This window comes from Telopea speciosissima, chromosome 7 (genome assembly GCF_018873765.1).
Source record: "Telopea speciosissima isolate NSW1024214 ecotype Mountain lineage chromosome 7, Tspe_v1, whole genome shotgun sequence".
NCBI lineage: Eukaryota > Viridiplantae > Streptophyta > Magnoliopsida > Proteales > Proteaceae > Telopea > Telopea speciosissima.
The window spans coordinates 25,699,451-25,723,046 of record NC_057922.1 but is presented as its reverse complement, the minus strand read 5'-3'; the positions used below and the strand labels follow the sequence as shown (position 1 = coordinate 25,723,046).

Sequence of the window (23,596 nt, the reverse complement as noted above, 5' to 3'; positions counted from 1 at the left end):
ATCCTTTGGTCCAGATTTCTATCAATTCTTGGTAGAAGGAAACAGAAATGAAGTTACATATTCTTGTGTGTATAATGTTGAACATGATTCATTGACTTTTCAAGAAGCCATGAATTCTCAAGATTCTGCTTTTTGGCAAGAAGCTATAAATGATGAAATGGATTCTCTCATGGGTAATAAAACATGGGTTTTAACAGATTTACCTCCTGGATTTAAATCTATTGGTTGTAAGTGGATTTTTAAGCGAAAGCTTAAAGCTGATGGAACCATTGATAAGTTTAAAGCTAGGCTTGTAGCAAAGGGCTTTAAGCAAAAAGAAGGCATTGATTATTTCGATACATATGCTCCTGTTGCTAGAATTAGTACAGTTAGATTGTTAATTGCTTTAGCATCGATTAATAAACTTGTTATACACCAAATGGATGTTAAAACTGCTTTTCTAAATGGAGATTTAGAAGAAGAAGTTTACATGGAACAACCTGAAGGGTTTGTTTTGAAAGGCCAGGAAAGTAAGGTTTGTAAACTAGTCAAATCTTTATATGGTCTAAAACAAGCTCCTAAGCAATGGCATGATAAATTTGACCAAAAGGTTGTAGCAAATGGCTTTAGAATAAATGAATCTGATAAATGTGTTTATTCTAAATTCAAGAATGGACATGGTGTTATAATATGTTTATATGTTGATGATATGTTAATCTTTGGTACTAATACAAGCACTGTTTTGGAGACAAAGGCTTTCCTATCTTCGTGTTTTGATATGAAAGATATGGGTGAAGCAAATATAATTTTGGGAATCAAAATTGTTAGATCCTCTGATTGTATTTCTTTAACACAGTCTCATTACATAAAGAAAATATTAAAGAAATTCAATCATGAGGACTGTAAACCAGTTGCTACCCCATATGATCATTCTATTAGATTAATTTCTAATGAAGGAAATTGTATATCTCAATTGGAATACGCTAGTATCATTGGCAGCTTAATGTATGCCATGCAGTGCACTCGTCCTGATATAGCTTTTGCAGTTGGTGTTTTGAGTAGGTTTACTCATAACCCTGGACAAATTCATTGGAATGCAGTTTCTAGAGTACTTAAGTACTTAAAGGGCACAATGAATTATGCATTAAGTTATAAGGATTTTTCCGCAGTACTAGAAGGATACACAGATGCTAATTGGATCACAGGATCCGATGAATCAAAGTCCACAAGTGGTTGGATATTTACCTTGGGTGGAGGATCAATTTCTTGGGGATCCAAGAAACAGACTATAGTTTCACACTCCACTATGGAGTCTGAATTTATCGCTTTAGCAATGGCAGTAAAGGAAGCAGAATGGCTTAAGGACCTCTTAACAGAGATTCCTCTGTGGTCTAAGCCAATACCTGCTATATCAATATCTTGTGATAATGAAGCAACATTATCAAGGGCTTATAATAAAGTCTACAATGGAAAGTCAAGGCATATCAGTTTAAGACATAGCTATGTAAGAGAACAACTCATCAAAGGAGTTGTGACTATTAGTTATGTAAAGTCAAAGGAAAATTTGGCTGATCCCTTTACAAAAGGCCTGGGTAGGGATGTGGTATGGAAGACTTCCAGGGAGATGGGTTTAAAGCTTTTAAATGAGAGGTAACCTGCAAGTGGAAACCAACTAGACACTAGACCAACATCTAGTCAACTAGTTCAATGGAAAAACACTTGTAGTAATAACCGGTTATGCACTCAACTAGTAGAGATAAGATCTCTTGACATCTCAAGGTAGTGCATGTTTGTATGGAGAAACCGACAGAGGGTAGGATCAGTCCTTCAATGAGTCTATGTCTTATAGGAAATGCAAGTCATATAATTGCATTTTATTAGATTCACCTATATAAGTGCAGGAAGTGGGGCCGCTTCTGCGAGATTCAAAGCTTGTCTCTAAGGCACTTATGAAAACTTAAGATGAAAGCACAAGGCCATAAATGTGCGGGTGTTATTGAAACTATGTTCAAGTAAGTCATACGTCTAGTATATTAGATTTGTCGCTATAAAATTCTAAGTTCAAGGCTACGGCTACTTCGTTTTTGACAAGTACTAATGTATTTTGACAACATAAAGGTTCAAGTCGAAAGACACCTTTATGTAAGTATGATTTAGAAGTACAGAGAGTTTATTGACTGAGGCTCAATTATTTTAAAAATTGGGGGAAATTGTTGGAATTTTTCAAAATATTGATGTGGACTTTTAGTCCCACATCGGCTATGAAAGGAAAGCTCATTGGGTTTATATGTGTTAGTAGTAAGTAGTTATTATTATCACATGTAATGCTAGAAAAGATTGTACGATGCACTTGCGAGCGAGGACGGTACCCATCCGAGAGCCTACGCGTGCGCGTGCGCATGCGTGAGACGCAATGTGGCGCTTTGATGGCGCACTTTGCACTTCGCACTTGCGCATCGTCGCAGTATGTCGCCTTAATCTTTTCGGGATCGACGGTGTCTGATCAAAGGGTGCTTAGGATCGATCCGACCGTTGGATCGGTGGCTGATCAAAGAGGGAGTGCAACCCTTGGTTTAACATTGACCCCAAGAGTTGCAGCCCACACGAACAGCCAAGGGAGCCCAGCCCAATAGTCATGACCTGTCAGGTCAAGCCATATGAGCCAATGGGTGTGACCCATCCGAACAGGCCTTGTGGGCCTATAAATGGGCCACGAATTCTCTCAGTCCAGATGATCAAAAAATCTCTGATAGCTTCACAGTGTTACTGTCCCTGCAACCAGTAACAGTCCGCCTGATTTATCTTGGGAGGCAGGTTTGCTGCAACCCTTTGCAGGATTAGGAGGGTGCAAATACTGTCTTAAGGACAGAACGATTTCGTTCGACTCAGGCCTTCTTTCTATCCTCTCCTTTTTGTTCAGATTTCTAACACATTACTTGAAGAGGTCCTTTGATGAGCTGGACATCTATGTTGGTAGGGATAGCCCCGTGGATGAATTATATATATTTAAGTTTGTATAGCCTCTGGCATACGTTAGCAAATCTGGTTTGTTTCCATGTTTGCTTCCTCGCGCTGATGCTAGGTGAGTTGCCACACCTGCACCTCCTCATGATGAATAGATCACTTTTCCAATACAGAGATAAGTTTGTATTCACTTTTCCACCGATTAAAGCCTACGAAGTCATGATTTAAGATAAAATCACTTGACTCTATCACCTCACAAATCTTATCACATTAGCCATCGAATTGGACTAAATTTAGTAGCTAGTAATCACAGTCAAAAAAAGATGCACTTTGAAAAAATTACAAAAGAAGCAGAGATCGATCACTATAACAATTTTCCATTTTAAGGAATTAAATCATATAAATATCAACCAAAGCTTACCTAACTTCAATAATTCCCACAATCAATTAAACCATGGAGATTTCTGCTATTCAAATACAAGCTGTTGCAGTTTTTCTTGCCCTAATCTTTCTCTACAATCAATGGAGAGTAAAGGCCAAAAACAGTCACAAAACCAAGGGGAGGTTGGCCCCTGAACCATCCGGTGCCTTCCCAATTCTTGGTCACCTGCGTTTGCTTGGAGGGCAAGACACAGTTTCTCGAACCCTTGGTGCCATGGCCGATAAATATGGACCGGCCTTTATGCTTCGCCTTGGTTTAAATCGTACTTTAGTGGTTAGTAGTTGGGAGATGATGAAGGACTGCTTCACTATCAATGATAGAGTTTTGGCCACACGCCCTCTCGGCGCAGTTGGGAAGCATATCGGCTACGATTACGCGATTATCGGGTTCACCCCTTACGGACCATACTGGCGTGAGATTAGAAAGATAGCCACAATTGAACTCCTCTCCAAAACAAGGCTTGAGATGCTCAAACATGTTAGAATCAATGAAATAGATGTTTGCATTAAAGAGTTGTACTCTCTTTGGGTCAAGCATGCTAACAAGGGTACTCAATTTGTTAAAATAGAGATGAAGCAGTGGTTTGAGCATCTAAGCTTCAATGTCATCACCAAAATGATCGCCGGAAAACGATATTTTGGCAACGTCGATGCCGGATATGAAGATGAGGCCCGGAGATTCCGAAAAGCGATTGATGAGATAGCACATCTAAGTGGGGAATTTGTGATATCGGATGCAGTCCCTTATCTCAAATGGTTAGACTTGGGGGGATATTTGAGATCCATGAAGTGTGTTGCTAAGGAAGTAGACTCTATAATTGGAAATTGGGTAGAAGAACATCGTAGCAACGCACTATCTTCTGTTAAGAGAAAAGGTGAAGAGCTAGACTTCATAGATGTGATGCTATCGATCATTCATATTAATGATAATGATTTGTTGAAGTCTAGTTACGATGGGGATACCATCATCAAGGCAACTGTATTGGTATGTTCCTTGTTCTTTATTATGATAATGTCTATTTTACCCTTTGTTTATCGCATGCCTGCAGTGTGCCTCTCCCTCTCCCTTTCTCCTGGAAAAAGGCTGGGCACACCGCCAATGTTCCTTAAATTAGCACCCACTATGTCTCTCTCTCACTTTCCTCCAGAAATGACCCCATGCTCCTCATGTATGATACCTCATCTTGCGTCCTGGCCCATTGGTGCACCCGTTAGTTTATCGCACACGAGCCATGTGCCTATGCCTCTTTCCTTTTCTCTTTGATATTAAGAGCATTATTGGTAAATCCAAAATCTTGATTCTATTCATGTCAACAAAACTTGGGGATGAGCTTCTAGTTCAGTGGTAGGTCTCCACCTAGTGGGAGTGGTGTATGTCTAGTTGGTCGAGTGATCCACTCTGGATTTTTATCCTCTCAAGTGTGGTGCACTGTCTAGTGTATTACATTGGAGAATCCAACCATTAAAACATGGGCAGTGACATCTTTTTATCTTCTCAAATGTTGGGTGTACGATATATTAGATTTTTAAGTGAGGTGCACTAGGCACTGCATTATACTTGAGAGGATAAAAATCCAACCACTCCTATCCTCCCGGATCACCTTCTTGACTATGGCAGTAGTAGTTGTAGACTTGTAGCTAGGTCCTTGTCAATATATAAGTGGGTCTAGTGCCCCTTAGTGGCCCTAGTGGGTCCCTTGTCTGGCGGCTTTTGGGTCTCTCTCTGGCTCCAATGTAGTCTTTGCATTAAAAACAAAAAAACTTGAGCAAGTCAAATCTTTTCAGGGTGGTTTGAGTGTGTGGGGTATAGGTTTTTTCTTAATCTTTCAGTTCTCTTTCTTAAGGGTCGTTCGAATTTGTCTGCATTGTTTCTATTTTTTTTATTTATTTATTTTTCTCTTCCCATGCATTGGTGGGACTTAAAGGACAGTTATAAGCAATTGTTCACATAATTTAACAAAACTACTGGCTCAGAAATTATATAGATAGCGTTTGGTATGTATTTTTAGAATACATTCTATGTTTATTCACATTCTCGGATGATATAAAAATAATTGTTTTTAGCGACTGAAAATGTATATCAAACACAACCTACATCTCTGAGCCCGGCACTAATAGCATTTCTTTGTGTTCTCTTCTTTACAATCCACATGCAGGCACTGATAGCAGCTGGCTCGGAAACATCATCAGTCACCCTGACGTGGGCCCTCTCCTTACTACTAAACAACCGCCACGTATTAAAAAAAGCCCAAGATGAGTTGGACAATCATGTTGGTAGAGAGAGACATGTGGACGAATCAGATATAAAAAATCTGGTATACTTACATGCAATCGTCAAGGAAACATTGCGGCTGTACCCTGCTGCACCATTAGCAATACCACATCAAGCCACGGAAGACTGTAAAGTGGGTGGATATGATGTACCCAAAGGCACACAGTTACTGGTGAACATTTGGAAATTGCAAAGAGATCCTCGTGTTTGGTTAGACCCTCACGAATTCAAACCGGAGAGATTTCTCACTAAACATGCTAATGTTGATGTGAGGGGTCAGCAATTTGAGTTCATTCCTTTTGGCTCTGGAGTGCGATCTTGCCCAGGTATCACTTTCGCTATGCAGGTCTTACACTTGACACTGGCTCGTTTGCTTCATGGGTTCAATTTAGAGACCCCTTCATGTGAACCAATAGACATGAGTGAAGGCTTAGGGCTCACCCTGCCCAAGAAAACTCCTCTGGATGTCCTGCTCTCCCCACGTCTTCCATCTAAGCTTTATGAATAGACTTTGTCCACAGAGAGAATTGAAGTTGCTTGTAGTTTTTAACTTTTTATTATGATGGTGGGAGGGGTGCAATCTATCATGGTATGACTTTGATGATTTATATATACAATGCATGTTGCTAGTAAATATAATCCAACACAAGGATTTACGTGGTTTGGTAAGATAGTATATGTCGACAGTGAGATGAGATCTGTTTCACTATCAATGGAGAATAGGGTTATAGATTTTCGTCCTTAATTACATCTCTCTCAGATTTCATTTACAGAGAAAAAAAAAAAAAAAAACACTTCGTTACAAATTTAGAGCAAAATTTTATACAGAAATTTTACAAAAATACCCATATAACTCTAAAAATTAGTGGGTTGATTACGGACATTGAGGCATATGGCCTCTTAATGGCCCTTTGGGATCCATCAATACAAAAATCCAAGCAAGGAATACAAGACATCGTATCCCCAACATTTCAACTTGCAGCCAAACTCGCCCATGGTTGAGAGGGCTACACTCCCAGCCTTCGCCCATTCCCAGCAGTGGTTCTCTCTCTCTCCCTTTACCATTGGAAAGATACGCTTTAAATTGCCCATGAATCAACTTTTGAAGTCAGTAACTCAATCGATTTATGGCGACTGTCCAGTCTATCTTGATGGTCATTGGGACTCCATTCCTTCCTCCACCTCTAATTTGATGCATCTTGATGGTCATAATTGGGATTCTGTTCCTTTCCCTACCTCTAATTTGATGCTGGTGTGGTTTGATCTTTCCTCCATTAACAAGCTAAACGAAAGTGAGGCAAGTTACAGATTTCCTTTATTTTTAATAATAATAATAATAATAAATTATTATTATGTTTATTATTATTATTATGAGCATATGATTAATTTGATGGTTAAACTAGTAATTTCATGTTAAAAATAAAATATCACCCTTTTTCTTCTCCTAATGGTCTCACCACCAAGGTTAGTAATCCAGGTATTAGACTCAGGATCGGTCCAGGCCGATACCAATCCGGATCGATCAAAATTATCTTAGATCGGCCAAAAATGACCAAAATCCAGGCTTTATGGGATCGCTTATTGTAACGATAAAAAAATATTAAAAGAATAAAAAATAAATAAAAAACAATTCTAAAAAATAGTAATCATTGTTTTTACGGCTTCCCGAATCCCTAATTTTCTGCTACGTTTATCTAATCCCTATTTTTGTGTTGCGATCATCTCTTACTCAATTTCCCATTCAAAAAGGGTAAGATCCCCTCCCCCCCTCCCTTTTGTCTTGCAGATTTGAGTCACCCAAATTTGCAAATCGTGACTTGAAAGGCTCGGGACGAAAAACGAAGGTAAAAATATGGGTTTTAAAACTCTTCTTTGCAAGTCATGCATGCATATTGAATCGGATCGCTTGATTCAAACGGTTATCTGATCCAATTACCGATTCACAAAGCCTAGTGAGGATTGCTCTAATATTGGGATCGGCTACGATTGATACCGATCCGATCTGGTCGATATCGATCGATCCAATCCAAGATTACGAACCATGCTCACCACCATCCTACTGCCACCAGTACCACCCCCACCCTGCCACTGCTACCAGCACCACCACCACTAACCCATGACTACCACCACCACCATTGTTACCCACCACCGCCACTGCCACTGCCACTACTACCACCACCACCACCGTCTCTACCACCGCCACCACCTCCCACCACACCACTACCATCCCACCACCACCATCACACTTCTCGAAGAATTAGAGAGAATCTATTCTCGAAAATATAGCCATGAGTAGTTAGTAAACAGCGATTAGTTCTGTTGGTTCAACTCTCTTGATCACATTAATTTATGCCATTAAAAGGCAGCCTTTCTCATTCCCCCCTCTCCCTCTTGGTAGTTGGAGGTTATGTTGGTTTGTCTTAGGCACCCTTTCTCATTCCCCCCCCCCCCCCCTCTCCCTCCTCTCCCTCCTCTCCCCCTTGGTAGTTGGGAGGCAACTTGACTCTCTGTTATTGAAAATTGGTTGTGGGGAAGAAAACACAAAACACTAATTGCAGCTGACTCGGAAACCACAACCCTCAGACCAACATGGGCCCTCTACTCCTTACTGCTGAGCAACCCTTGCATTACTTGAAGAGGAACGAAATTTTGCTGCTGCACTTGTAGTAGGAATGTTCCTGCTATAAGGCTGGCAGCCAAGAAAATGGAATTTAAAAGGGTATTTTAGAAAATACTAAAACCTAGGAGGTATTGGTAAACCCAAAGGGAAAGTGAATTATTCCATTTCCTTGGCTGCTGTTAACTTCTTAGCAGGAACATCCCTGCTATAATTGTAGCAGCAAAAAATTTTCCCATGAAGAGGGCCTTTGATGAGCTGGACATCTATGTTGGTAGAAATAACCACGTGGGTGAATTATATATTTAACAAAAACTTGTCGTTTTTTTATTCATTGATCCCTAATAATTCATACATAGATAAGTTTGTGATGAAAGCCTAAGAAGTCATGAAGAGACAACTCACTTGCTTATTACCTCCCAAATCTTATCACATTAGCCATCGAATTGGACTAAATGCACAAGGAAAAAGGCTTAATCTTAATACAAAGGAAGCTTTCCTAGCTTCCAACAATTCCCACAATCAATTAAACCATGGAGATTGCTGCTATTCAAATACAAGCAGTTGCAGTTTTTGTTGCTCTAATCTTTCTCTACACCCAATGGAGAATCAAGTCCAACACTCACAAAAACAAGTGGAGGTTGGCCCCTGAACCATCCGGTGCCTTCCCAATTCTTGGGCACCTGCGTTTGCTTGGAGGGCAAGACACAGTTTCACGAACCCTTGGTGCCATGGCCGATAAATACGGCCCGGCCTGTATGCTTCGCCTTGGTGTACATCGTACCTTAGTGGTAAGCAATTGTGAGATGATGAAAGATTGCTTCACTATCAATGACAGGGTTTTAGCCACACGCCCTCTCAGCGCAGCCGGGAAGCATCTCGGCTACAATTACGCGATGATCGGGTTCACCCCTTATGGACCATACTGGCGTGAGATTAGAAAGATAGCCCCAATTGAGCTCCTCTCCAAAACAAGGCTTGAGATGCTCAAACATGTTAGAATCAATGAAATAGATGTTTGCATTAAAGAGTTGTACTCCCTTTGGGCCAACCATAACAAGGGTACCCATTTTGTTAAAATGGAGATGAAACAGTGGTTTGAGCATCTAAGCTTCAATGCCATCACCAAAATGATCGTCGGAAAACGATATTTCGGCAACGTCGATGCCAGATATGAAGATGAGGCCCGGAGATTCTTGATGAGATAGCACATCTAAGTGGGGAATTTGTGATATCGGATGCACTCCCTTATCTCAAATGGTTAGACTTGGGGGGATATTTGAGATCCATGAAGTGTGTTGCAAAGGAAGTAGACTCTCTATTGGGAAATTGGGTAAAAGAACATCGTAGCAAGGCACTATCTTCTAGTAAGAAGGAAGGTGATGAAGAGCATGACTTCATAGATGTGATGCTATCCATCATTCATGTTGATGATAATGATTTGTTGAAGTCCAGTTACGATGGAGATACCATCATCAAGGCAACTATAATGGTATGTTCCTTCTTCTTTGTTATGATGATGTCTATTTTACCACAGTTTAACCTAAGAAATTTATTCTCTCAAGTGTATTGCCCACTGCACCACACTTAAGAATACAATCATCCACCCAACACTTGAAAGGATAAAAGACGGCCCATGTTTTTTTTTTTGTGGTGAAAAGCAAAATATTATAACTAGGAAGAAGAAAGTACATCATGGCTATGTTGAAGAGTACTACAATGTTCCATTACGGCCTTGGAGGGCAAAAACCTAACCCTGCTGTAGAAATTATCATTAGCATTCCACAAGAACTTAATATTAATAAAATTTTTGGTTAAGTTAGCCAACGCAGATCTTCTACGGCACGGTGCCCTGTGCTACGCAGACATAGGACCACATGCAATGACCGCCTTACCCCCTGATAAACCCAAAATCACACCAGCCAATCGTGAGCCGCCATGTGTCCCGGCCAAGCAGGGAGACCATCCCAAGGTCAGCCACCTTACGTCTCGCCTGGTAACCCAGATAGGAAAGGACCAAGTCCAGGTACTACACGCAAGCTACTACCGCCAACAACAAGATATACATCATCTCATGGGTATAGGGTACGTACCCAAATGATAAACCCAGATTCATGAAGACCAATTGGAGGCTGCCACATGTCTGGTCCAAAGAGGTGGATCGTAACGGGACCAAAGGAGGAGCTAGTATGGGCGCAGACCACCCACACCCCTGGGGCGCCAACCCCTTGGGGTACAGCTTCCCTTGGGCGCCAACCCCTTGGGGTACTGCCACCCTTGGGCGCCAACCGCTAGGGGTGCGGACTTCCATGCACACGCAGACGCGGACCTCAGACACACAAGGATACAAGCGCGAACGTGGATCCTGATAGGGGACCAACACCATCGTCACTGTCGTCGTCAACTGGACGTACACCGCCCCAAGGACTCTAGAACACTGCCTATCAACTGTACAATCCCAGATGGACATAAACACTAAGCACCATCTCTGACAACATATCAACATCTATCCGCTAAGAACGACAACCCAACTGGGACACTGTCACCAGAGGAGAAGCAACCAGCCAAGGAAGAGCCCTGCTATCCGGGGACTCTATCAATCACGAAGATTACTCATTACCGACTGAAACTCTCCACCCCGCCATACTCTACTATAAAAAGGAAGGTACTCTACCCCATAAAGCCATCTTGAATTCTAATCATTCATCTGTTTGCTTAGAGAGATCTAACTTAGGCATTGGAGAGTCCTAGGCCGGAACCACACCGGTTCTCCTTTGTCACCCAGGTTCTTTTGTAGGTTACGATACTCGAAGGACCATCGGATAATTTCTTGATACAACAGATTGGCGCCGTCTGTGGGAACGATGCTAGCCATTGTACCTACTAGCTTGTTCTCATAAACACTCAATGGCATCACGAGGCAAGAAGACCGTTCCCTCTACCAACAACGCTGTGAGGGAGGGGAACGGATCACCTCCTCTAGAGAGCTCACGACGCAGAGCCACTGACCATGTCTCTTAGGAGAGGGAGGTCCCAGCTAACCAACAGGTTGAGGTAGTCAACCTCAACCCTGAAGTAGTCATTGAAGCCGCCGTGGAGCCAGTACCTGATCCCAATACAACAACGATTGTAGGTCAGATCAATGACTTGCAGCAACAGATCCTCCATGACCAACAACTCTTTCATGACTACCTGAGGCAGCGTGCAACATCCCACCGTCACAGGAGCAGAGCCTTAAGAGGTCACCTCCCAGGGGTGACAGGTCAGAGAGGCACACCAGACAGCGGGGAGATCCCTCCTAGCATCCTAAGAGAACAGCGGACCTCCCAATACCGTCAGACTGTGGGAGAACGCCATCACATCGATCTGTGGTACCCAACCCAAAAGGGTCTATCAGGTGGTCGGTGTTCCACGGTTGACTAGGGGGGAGTTATGCACCAGGGCGGAGCCAGTCCTACAGAGAAGAAAGCCCCACACGTTCACGCCAGGGCTCATCATGACATGGTCACTCACCATCCCGCCAACACTCAAGGCGGGAGGAGACTTCAACGAGAGGACGAGAACAAGGTCGCAGTGAGGGTCCAACCAGGCGGGAGGGACCGTCACTAGATGAGGATCTAGACAAGAGACTCTGAGATCTAGATGAGAAGCTGGAAGGATTAAAGAAGCAGACCAGGGGGGAGACACACTTGATCCCCGGACAACATCCCTTCTCAGAAGAAATCATGACAGCCTCACTCCCCTCCAGGTTCAAGTTACCCACCTTCGAACTCTACAATGGTACCACGGACCCCAACGACCATATCAACTACTTTAACGGGATGATGACCCTATATGGGGGATCGGATGTGGTCTCCTGCCGAGCATTCCCTGCATCTCTCAAGGGTGCAGCTACATCATGGTTCTCCAGACTACGACAGAGGTCGATAGGTTCGTTCGTAGAATTATGCGAGCAGTTCTTCACCCGCTTCCAGAGCAGTGTTAAGCAGAAGAAGACCACGGTCAATCTCCTGAATGTGATACAGAACCCTGGGGAGTCCCTCAGGGAGTATGTCAACAGGTTCACTAAGGAGTCCCTGGAGGTCCGAGACTTAGACGACCAGACCCAGCATGCAGCCTTGGCTGGGGGTATCAGGGACCTTGACTTGATCAAAGACCTGGCACGTCATGAGACCAGGACCACGAAAGAGCTTCTGGAGCGGTGTAACGAGTTCGCCAACATAGCCGAGGTACTACAAGCTTGAAAGAAGGTGATTGAAGCTAAGCCACAGGATAATAAGAGGTCGACGCCGGATGACCACAAAGAAAGCAAGAGGTCGAGGATTGAGGGTCGACACCCAAAAGGGAGACTAATTACTTGGGCGGTACTTCCCCAACGTTAAGCCGTTGACCCGGGAGAATAGAAAGCGAGCTACAACGACCAATAAGTGAACCCATAAGACGATAAGCCATGGACATGGGCGAGGTTCGAGGTCGAGGTCCGAGGGTGAGGTTCGAGGTCCTAGGTCAAAGTTCACGAGGGGTCGAGGTCAAGGTTTGAGTAAAGGTGTGTCTATGGCCAAAGACCCATTCGACTTAATACAAAAAAAAAAAAAAAAAAAAAAAAAAAAAAGAAAGCCAAGGGTCCACACCCATGGGCGTCGACTCTTGAATGAGAAAAAAGAAGAGAGAAGAAAAAAATTCAATAGGCGCCATCCAACAATGGGCGTCACCTATTAAGAGAGAAGAAAGAGTGAAAAAAAAATCAATGAATAGGCGCCACCCATCAATGGGCGAGAGAAGAAAGAGAGGAGAGAGAAGGAAGAAAAGTAGGTGAGAGAAGAAGAAAAAGTAGGAAAGAGAAAAGAAAACAAAAAAGTAAGAGAAAACAAAAAAGGGAGGAAAAAGGAGAACAAGAGAATAAAGACATACACAGGCGCAGGTCGATGAACGGATCGTAGGCACGGACCGCGGACACAAAATGGCGCTGATCACCTATGAGCGCGGATCGATAGACGGGCGTCGAAGGACCGCGGATGACAAATGGGCGTTGATCGATCACAGGCACAAATCGATAGGCCGGCGTCGAAGGACTGCGGACGACAAAGGGGCGTTGATCACCTATGGGCACGGATCGATAGACGGACGTTGAAGGACCGCGGACACAAAAGGGCGCTGATCACCTATGGGCGCGGATCGATAAACGGGCGTCGAAGGACCACGGACGACAAATGGACGTTGAATCGACAGTAGGCGCGGATCGGTAGAAGGGCGTCGAAGGACCGCAGACGACAATGAGGCGCTGATCAATCGCAAGCGCGGATCGATAGGCAGGGGTCGAAGGATCGCAGACACAAATGGGCGCTGAATCGACCACAGGTGCGGATCGATAGACGGGCGTCGTAGGACCGCGGACACAAGAGGGCGCTAATCGACCAATGGGCGCGGATCGTCGGGTACGGCCCAACGTAACCCGAATAGACGCGGATCCAATGCACGGACGTGGGTTGAAGATGGTGGACATTGATCGCCTATTGCAGGTAGGCTAGGGGTGGCTAGTGGCACAAAAGTAGCAAGCACAAGGGAAGGACAACCCCCAAAGCAAGGTTAATTGCCTAGTGGGACCAAGAGACCATATAGAAAGCAAGCAAAGCACTACTGTTCATTGCAACCCAAGAACAAACACTTGGGGGGCACCAAAAAAGCAAATGCCAATGCAAAGAAGGGAGAAGAGTCCAAGAAAAAAAAGAGTGAAAAAGTAAGAGAGAGAGGAGCAAAATAAGTAAGGCCACGGCTAAGACCCGTAGGCGACAGGCCATGGGCATGGACGAGGTTTGAGATTCGAGGTCGAGGTCCAAGGATGAGGATCGAGGTCCGAGGTCGAAGTTCCCGAGGGTTCGAGATCAAGGTTCGAGCAAAGATGTGTTTGTGGCCAAAGATCAAATCAAGTCACAAAAAAAAAAAAGAAAAAAAAAAGAGAAGGGCCGTGGGCCATGGACATGGACGAGGTTTGAAGTTCAAGGTCGAGGTTCGAGGTTCAAAGTCCGAGGTTGGAGTTCACGAAGGTTCGAGGTCGAGGTCCGAGGTCAGAGTTTGCGAGGGTTCGAGGTCGAGGTTTGAGTAAAGATGTGTCTGTGACCAAGGATCGAGTACTCAGGGTCGAGATTGAGGATGGGCCAAGCTGGATGGACCCTATACTTAACTACCTACAGAACGACGTCCTATCAGAGGACAAGATTGAGGCAAGGAAGATAAGGATGAGAGCTACAAAGTACACGGTCGTGGACGGGGTACTATACAAGAGAGGAGTCACTGCACCACTACTCAGGTGCCTAGGACCCAAGGGAACCAAGTACGCCCTGGTAGAGGTCCATGAGGGGGTATGCGGAAGCCACATGAGAAGGCGAGCGCTAGCCTACAAAGTCCTCTACCAAGGTTCTACTGACCACGGATGCAAGAAGAAGCCATACAGTATGCCAAGACTTGCGAGCAATGTCAATTGTTCACCCCAGTACCCCATCTACCCACCACCAAATTGACATCCAAAGTTCAAGATTTTTTTTACAACATTGACTATCGGCATCAATAACCTACCCACAGGCCAATGGTCTGGTGGAGATGACAAACAAAACACTGCTTGGAGGAATAAAGGGAACCTAGAGCATGACAACCAAGGAAGGAGGGCAAGCTGACGACCAAACTACATAATTTCCAAGCAGATATGCCCAGGGACTTACCGCTTGAAAATTTTGGGGGGCAAGAAGGTAGACCATGCCTGGAAGCACCACCAGTAAGAATAGCAACAGCAGTACAACCAGTAGTAGCAGCAAAGTCACCAGTAGTAGTAGTAGCAGTAACAGCAGTGGCAGTAGCGTAGTCAGATGTCGGCCATGGTACACAGTAGATCGCATTACAGTTTTCAAGGATAATTTGAAATTTTATTGGAAGTAAATAGTTGATTTTGGATATACTCGTCTACTCCTACTACTCATCAATGCCACAAAGGCCCGTTGGCCACCAAGGTTCGAGACCCCTAAGGCGTAATGCCACAAAGGCCCATTGGCCACCAAGGCGTAATGCCACCAAGGCCCGTAGGCCACCAAGGTTCGTAGACCCCCAAGACGTAATGCCACCAAGGCTCGTAGGCCACCAAGGTCCGTAGACCACCAAGGCGTAATGCCACCAAAGCCCGTACAGACCACCAAGGCGTAATGCCACCAAAGTCTGTACAAACCACCAAGGCGTAATGCCACCAAGGCCCGTAGGCCACCAAGGCGTAATGCCACCAAGGTCCATAGACCACCAAGGTGTAATGCCACCAAGGCCCATTGGCCACCAAGGTCCGTAGACCACCAAGGCCCGTAGGCCACCAAGGTGTAATGCTACCAAGGCTCGTAGACCACACAAACGCAATGCCACTAAGGTCTATAGACCACCAAGGCGCAATGATACCAAGGTCCACAGACCACCAAGGTCCAAGAACCATCAAGGCACAAGGCCCCCAAGGTCTATGGACCACCAAGGCGTAAGGCCACCAAGGTCCACAGACCCCCAAGACTCAAGGCCACCAAGGTTTGACGACCACCAAGGCTCAAGGCCACTAAGGTTGAACGACTATCAAGGCCCATCTGCCACATACAAAGGACGAGGAACAATAGCACCCAGAAGGGAGGCAAGAATTCAACTGTAAACATCAAAAGTAGGAAGCGACACAAAATAGGCCAAGGCTAGGCAAGCCATCAGAAAGGCCAAGGGCCAATAGCCAAGAAAGGAAGAGACTACAAGAGAGCAAAGGAGATAAAGCTTCAAAGCAAAAATGCAAAGTCTACTCTCTTGGACATTCTGATCCAAGAGAGTGGGGGCAAATGATAAACCCAAAATCACATCGGCTAATCGTGAGCCACCACGTGTCCCGGCCCAAGCAGAGAGACCATCCCAAGGTCGGCCACCTTATGTCTCTCCTGGTAACCCAGATAGGAAAGGACCAAGTCTAGGTACTACACGCAAGCTACTACCGCCAACAACAAGATATACATCATCTCATGGGTACAAGGTACCCAAATGATAAACCCAAATTCATGAAGACCAACTGGAGGCTGCCACATGTTTGGTCCAAGGAGGTGGATCGTAACGGGACCAAAGGAGGAGCTAGCATGGGTGCGGACCACCCACACCCCTGGGGCGCCAACCCCTTAGGGTACAGCTTCCCTTGGGCGCCAACCCCTTGGGGTACGGCCACCCTTGGGCGCCAATCCCTTGGAGTATGGCCACCCTTGGGGGCCAACCCCTTGGGGCGTGGACTTCCATGCACACGCAGATGCAGACCTCAGACACACGTGGATACAAGAGCGGACGTGGATCCTGATAGGGGACCAACACCATCGTCACTGTCATCGTCAACTAGACGTACACCGCCTCAAGGACTCTAGAACACCGCCTATCAACTGTACAATCCCAGATGGACATAAATACTAAGCACCATATCTGACAACATATCAACATCTATCCGCTAAGAACGACAACCCAACTGGGACACTGTCACCAGAGGAGAAGCAACCAGCCAAGGAAGAGCCCTGCTATCCGGGGACTCTATCAATCACGAAGATTAGTCATCACCAACTGAGACTCTCCACCCCGCCATACTCTACTATAAAAAGGAAGGTACTCTACCCCATAAAGCCATCTTGAATTCTAATCATTCATCTGTTTGCTCAGAGAGATCTAACTTAGGCATCGGAGATTCCTAGGCCAGAACCACACCGGTTCTCCTTTGTCACCCAGGTTCCTTTGCAGGTTACGGCACTCGAAGGACCATCGGATGATTTCTTGACGCAACACCCCCACTCGGGCCAGGTGCTCGGGCAGGGGTAAGGCAGTCAATGTGCGTCGCCTTGTGTCTACGCAGGACGGGCAGCCCGCATCGTAGAAGATCTAGATCCCTAAGTCAGCAAGCTCAAGAAAGAGGTTAACTATGATCCAAGGTAGATATGCATCTTCAGAAGGATGTAGCAGATCGCATAGATCTCTATTGTTGCACCATATTTTTTGGAGCCTAAACATCGATTTTGCAACATGTTTCCAGCCCTACTAGATCTCGAATAGTTTTGCTTCCATTTTATCTTTTGTTGTGAGATAACCTGCAGTTGTTAAAACACCATGTCCACCTAGTAAAATGCAAAAAGTCCAATCGGTTAATCTTAGTTGAGGATCATTAAAACAAGGAAGTTGAATTCTTGGTTAGAAGCACGTGCCATAAGATTGGGAGGGGGTGAGCATAGGGGTTACAGATTTTGTGGGAACTAGGGGTGAGGGAGTAAGTTCAACTTTGAGAGCCACTTAGTTACATACTGCAACACCAAGCGAGGATTAGCCTTAGTCAATCCTTTAACAACTTTATTTCTAAAATGTCAGACACAATAACAAATAATAAAAACTGAGAAAAACCAAATAAAAGATTGTTTATCCAAGGCTCTTGAGAGAAAGAATGAAGCACACAGGTATTCCATGGTGGGGCTGGAGAGAAGCTCTATTCTCAATCTGAGAGGGCCTATTGCCCAGATACGCTTAGTCCAATCACATGATAAGAAAAGATGCCAAATGGATTCATCACGAGAACCACATAAAACACATGTAGGCTCGGTCGACATCCATTCCGATAGAGTCGCTTTGACAGATAGTCCTGCATTTAAAACATGCCAAAAGAATATTTTAAATTTCGGATGAATATTAAGTTTCTAGGAAAACCGCCAGCATTTTGAGTGGCTAGGGCTAGACTAAATAGGTGTAGTAATGAACTTTGCAGCCTGTTGAGTAGTAAAACACTCATTTTTAGATAGGGAGCAACTCCATTGATCATCAAATTATGTAAGTGTGATCTTTAGAATTTCACCAATAAAAGCAAATGGCCAAAAATTAGTGAGCAATTCAATGTTCCACTCAGAATGAGAGATGATATCCCTAACCAAATGAATAGATTGAACAGGTTTAGTCTCCGATGGGATTAAAAATCCTACGATTGAAGGAATCCAAGGGTCAAACCAAAAGGAGGCTTTGTTCCCTTTACCAATTTTAACAAAAATTATTTGTTTCAGAATGGGAATGACTGAGACAATATTGTTCCAAGCCCAATTACCCTTTTTTTGATAATACATTGCCCATGTTTTTAAGGTTGGATTCTTAAGTGTGGTGCGTTGGGCAATGCACTGCACTTGAGATCGGTTGGGCACACCACCAGTGTTTCTTAAGTTGTGTCTGATGTGTCTATCTCTCTCTTCCCCTTGAAATGACACCATGCCCCTCATGTATGATACATCATCTTGTGCCCCCATTGGTGCATCCGAGCAATGTGCCTATTCCTCTCGCCTTTTCTCTTTGATATTAAAAGTATTATTGGAAAACAAAAAAAATTGATTCCATTCGCGTCAACAAAACTTGGTGACTTGAGCAAGTCAAATCTTTTTAGGGTGGTTTTAGTTTCTCATGTATAATTTTGTTTTTTTTTTAAAATCTTTCAGTTCCCTTTCTCAAGGGTTGCTTGAGTTTGTCTGCTTTGTTTTTATTACTTTTTTTATTTTTCTCTCACTACTCGTGGGACTTAAGAGTAGTTACATGCAATTGTTCGCATAATTTAACAAAAAATACTGGCTCAGAAACTATGACAGCGTTTAATATGCATTCTTAGTTAAAATACATTCTAAGTCGATTTCACATTCTCGGATAATAAAAATACTAATAGCATTTCTTTTCCTTCTCTTCTTCACAATCCACAGACACTGATAGCAGGTGGCTCGGAAACAGCATTAGTCACCCTGACATGGGCCCTCTCCTTACTACTAAACAACCGCCAAGTATTAAAAAAAGCCCAAGATGAGTTGGATAACCATGTTGGTAGAGAGAGACACGTGGACGAATCAGATATAAAAAATCTGGTATACTTGCATGCAATCGTCAAAGAAATGCTGCACCATTAGCAATACCACATCAAGCCATGGAAGACTGCAAAGTGGGTGGATATGATGTTCCCAAAGGCACACAGTTATTGGTGAACATTTGGAAATTGCAGAGAGATCCTCGTGTTTGGTTAGACCCGCACGAATTCAAACCGGAGTGATTTCTCACTACACATGCTAATGTTGATGTGAGGGGTCAGCAATTTGAGTTCATTCCTTTTGGGTCTGGGGTGCGATCTTGCCCAGGTATCACTTTCGCGCTGCAGGTCTTACACTTAACACTAGCTCGTTTGCTACATGGGTTCAATCTAGAGACCCCTTCATGTGAACCAATAGATATGAGCGAAGGCTTAGGCCTCATCCTTCCCAAGAAAACTCCTCTGGAAGTCCTGCTCTCCCCACGCCTTCCATCTAAGCTTTATGAATAGTTGCTTGTAGTTCTTATTATGATGATGGGCGTGGTGCAATCTATCGGTGTATGACTTTGATGGTTTATATATACAATATCGCATGTTACTAGTAAATAACTTTGCAGCCAAGCTTGCCCATGGCTCAGGGGCTGCTCACGTTTGTTGAGCTCCTTATCAAAAATTGTAATTGTCTTGTATAATTTTCAAGTACACATCATAATTGGGAAACGGGTTTTGATTAGGGGCGAGTCTCCCAAGTCGAGTCAAAATTGTGAAAAATCTAGTCAAGAATCATGAAAACTAGGTCAGGGTAAAAAATGACAAGACTATGTCATAAATCGTTCGAGTCAAATAAGACTCAGTACTTTTACCCGAGTTATGTCAACCTCAACGAGTTTAGTCAATGTTTAAAAAACCATAAAGCCGGTTCTAGGGGTGTCAATGGGTCGGGCTGGGCCGGGCTTGGCCTTTAACCCTAACCCAACCCTGGCTGCCTTAACCTAAACCCAAGCCCAGCCCTGATTGGCCCTAAATAGTGAACAACCCATAACAGCTTGTGAGCCCACTTAACATACATCTTATGTATACATATAGCCCCAGCCCACTTAACAAAGCCCATTGTACGTATCATATATATGATTGCATAGCCCCAACCCACTTAACAAAGCCCATTATACAGATAATATATTATGTATACAGGGTCGGATTGGCCCTACCCGGGCAAAGGCCTCAACCCAGGCCCACCCGGCCCTTCTAGGACCAACAAAATACTAAACCCAGCCTGACCCTATCTAGAACACAGGCCTGGCCCAGCCCTGTCCAGGCTCAGGACTGGTTAGGGCCAAATCGGGATGGTCGGGTTTTTTTGCACCCCTAGTCGGTTCACTTAGAATTTGAGTTGAGTAAAATAGTAAATCCGTATTCTAAAACAGTAAGAAAACCTCAACTTTTCGACTCCCTTCTCTTGTGTAATGGTATAAACTCAAAATTTATTGATATGAAATTCATTATTTTATCTGATTTCCCCCCATATTTTTTCTGTATTTTTCTAATTGTTTACTAATTTATACATATTTATTGTATTATAAAAATTAAAAAACTTGATTCGCCTTGACCGGGTTTGACAAGGCCGAGTCACCGGGTTTTTCTTAAAGACAAGTCAAGTCAGAAAACCTGATATATTTTTCAACTATGGTACACGTGAAATGACAGGATTCATCCTCATTTAAAAAATTGTGCATTAAACTAAAGGGCAAAAGTAAAATTACAAACTATGTATTTGAGACATTTTGCAACAAATATGAAGTAATGCTTAATCAATTATCTATCCAAACCTTTCTATTTATACATCTATATGAAATCTAGTCTTCATACAACTTAGAAGGAAGACGTGGCGTGAGAAGAACTTCAAGAGGGGTTGCTTTGGGTAAGGTGATGCTTGCACCTTCACTCATGTCCACCGATGTATTCAAAGGGTTCATCGCATCAAACCCATGAAGAACACGAGCAAGGGCCAAGTGGAAGACTTGTGTGGCCAAGGCAATACCAGGGCATGGCCGTCTACCGGCACTAAACGGTATATACTCGTGTTGCTGAGCCCTGAAGTCTAAGTCAGCATGGGTTGTGAGAAATCTCTTTGGTCGAAACTCATTAGGGTCTGACCATATGTTAGGGTCTCTGTGTAGCTTCCATATGTTCACTAGTAAACGTGTGCCTTTTGGAACATGATACCCACCCAATTGGCAGTCTTCCATGGCTTGACGTGGCAATACTGGTCCAGGTGGGTATAAGCGTAATGTTTCCTTGACAATGGCTTGGAGGTACACAAGGTTCTTTATATCTGACTCGTCCACGTGTCTGTCTTTACCAACATGGACATCCAACTCATCTTGGGCCTTTTTTAACTCGTGAGGATGATTTAATAGTAAGGAAAGCGCCCATGTTAAGGAGAGGAATGTGGTTTCAGAGCCACCTACAATAAGTGTCTGCAAATAGAAAACCCAAACAAACAACAACAGATTGTCAGAAATTAGTAGGAAATTCATCATATGCCAAGTTTTAGTTTAATTGGAGTTCGTCAAGTGACAAAATAAAGCTTTATAATTCGATAATTAGAAATAAATTAAAAAAGAAGAAAATCTAGTAGGTGATGGGTCATTTGGGATAAGGGTAAAATCGTTAAAAAAAACTTATTTTTTAATAAAACCTAATAAAACAATAGATCTGGACCGATACGGGCTGACCTAGATTGGTTTTGGATTGATATCGACAAAGATTGATACAAATTAGGGGTGTAAGTTTGGCCCTATCGGCTCGAACCTGCCATTTCCTCAGCTGAGATATTTGGCCCTGAGGGCAGGTCAAGGCTAGAATTTTCTGGCCTTGAATTAGGGTCGGGTTGGGCCAGGGTTAAGGCCTCAGGCTGAGCCTAGTCTAGTCTGGCCCGACCTTATTTTAAGTTATATTATAAAATATATATATGAATATAATATATATTATAAACTTTAAAGGTCACCCACATACATTTTGTTATATAATATATTATATATGAAGATAATAAGTGATATAATATAGTGTTATTTTACGTAAATTTGATAATTTTCTCCCCGATCCAGTCCAACCCATGCATTTCCTTCTCCCTCCCCATGATCAAGGCCTATCAGGGTCAGCCCGCTCCGACCCCAAGGGTAGTCCAGGGTTGGATTTTCAGACCCTGAGTCAGGTTCGGATCAAGCCTGCGCTGAGCTAATGGGAATCAGGGTTGGACTATGGTTATATAAAACCCGGCCCAACCCACCCTGTTGCAGCCCTAATACAGATATCTTAAACCCTGTCTCCAACAAGTCCAAACGAGTGGACAATGCCATTAAGACATGCTTATCTCCACAGTATAATGAGACAAACACTATAATGGTGAAGCCATACTTAAATAAGGGAGAGACACTCGAGACATACCAGTACAGTTGCCTTGATGACAGTATCACGATCATAACCATAAATTAACTTATCCTTATCAGGAAAGCTTGACAGCATCACATCAATAAAGTCTTGTTCATGATCACCTGATAGTTTCTTCTTGTGTTCTTCCAACCAATTCCCAATTAAACAATCCATTTCCTTAGCAACACATTTCATAGCTTTCAGGTGTCCTTGCAAATCCATCCATTCAAGATAAGGTAATGCATCTGATACAACAAAAATCACAGTTAACCTTGCAAGTTCTTCTAAACCTTTCTCGAATCTTCTAGCTTCATCATCATCATCATCTCCACCAACATCTACAGTACCAAAAAATCGTTTCCCAGAAATAAGTTTGGTAATGGTATTGAAAGTAAGGTGACGAAACCATTTATTCATCTCCACAATAACTGGACCTCCATCTTTGTTCTTGAGTACCCAATAAGAATACAACTCTTTGATGCATGTGTTTACTTCTTTGGTTCTTACATGTTTGAGCATTTCAAGCCGGGTTTTGGAGAGAAGCTCAATAGAACTTATCTTCTTAAGCTCACGCCAGTAGGGCCCTTGAGGTGCAAATCCAAAGACAGCATAGTTATAGCCCAAGTACTTCCCTGCAGCTACTGCTGGTCTTGTAGCTAAGATCTTGTCATGAGTGGTGAAACATTCTTTGATCACCTCACGTCCACTGATAAGAAGGGCTTTATGAACGCCGAGACGAAGTGTCACGGCCTGGCCGTACTTGTCGGCGATGTCGCCGAGTGTTCGGGCCAGGGGAACTTGACCCATTAGTAGATGGAGATGACCTATAATGGGTAAGGCACCAGATGGTTCAGGGGCTTGGGGTTTATGAGTTATGGACCTTGTTCCTCTCCATAGATGGTAGAGGAAGATTAGGGCAACAATGGCTAGAATTGATTGGGATTGTAGAAGAAGATCCTCCATTGTTGAATGGTGGAATATAGAAGTAGAGGGGTCTGTTTGGTATTTATAAGAGTTTTGTTGCAGTGCTAGCTGCTTCATGGTT

The 23,596-nt window shown here is 43.6% G+C and overlaps 2 protein-coding genes and 1 pseudogene across 2 annotated transcripts; 2 read left to right on the top strand and 1 right to left on the bottom strand.

Moving 5' to 3' along the window:
* Nucleotides 1–332: 332 nt before the first annotated feature.
* On the bottom strand, nucleotides 333–23,562 carry LOC122669806 (cytochrome P450 CYP82D47-like). Its single transcript, XM_043866659.1, has 4 exons — nucleotides 22,567–23,562; nucleotides 20,968–21,596; nucleotides 433–439; nucleotides 333–344 (listed from the first exon to the last, which is right to left on the bottom strand). Exons 1-2 carry the CDS (start codon nucleotides 23,512–23,514, stop codon nucleotides 20,973–20,975), a joined length of 1,572 nt encoding a protein of 523 aa, XP_043722594.1. The 5' UTR covers nucleotides 23,515–23,562; the 3' UTR covers nucleotides 333–344; nucleotides 433–439; nucleotides 20,968–20,972.
* Nucleotides 3,398–6,164, top strand: LOC122669804 (cytochrome P450 CYP82D47-like). The gene is made up of 2 exons (XM_043866656.1): nucleotides 3,398–4,369; nucleotides 5,541–6,164. Exons 1-2 carry the CDS (start codon nucleotides 3,398–3,400, stop codon nucleotides 6,162–6,164), a joined length of 1,596 nt encoding a protein of 531 aa, XP_043722591.1.
* On the top strand, nucleotides 8,807–19,710 carry LOC122669807 (annotated as a pseudogene).
* Nucleotides 23,563–23,596: the final 34 nt, after the last annotated feature.

Bases quoted from the DNA above. Each gene is read 5' to 3' on its own strand.
- LOC122669804 (XM_043866656.1), top strand. From the start codon at position 3,398: ATGGAGATTTCTGCTATTCAAATACAAGCTGTTGCAGTTTTTCTTGCC. The intron at 4,370-5,540 runs GTATGTTCCTTG...ATCCACATGCAG, and splicing joins TCATCAAGGCAACTGTATTG to GCACTGATAGCAGCTGGCTC.
- LOC122669806 (XM_043866659.1), bottom strand. From the start codon at position 23,514: ATGGAGGATCTTCTTCTACAATCCCAATCAATTCTAGCCATTGTTGCC. The intron at 21,597-22,566 runs GTATGTCTCGAG...TTCTATTTGCAG, and splicing joins TCATCAAGGCAACTGTACTG to ACACTTATTGTAGGTGGCTC.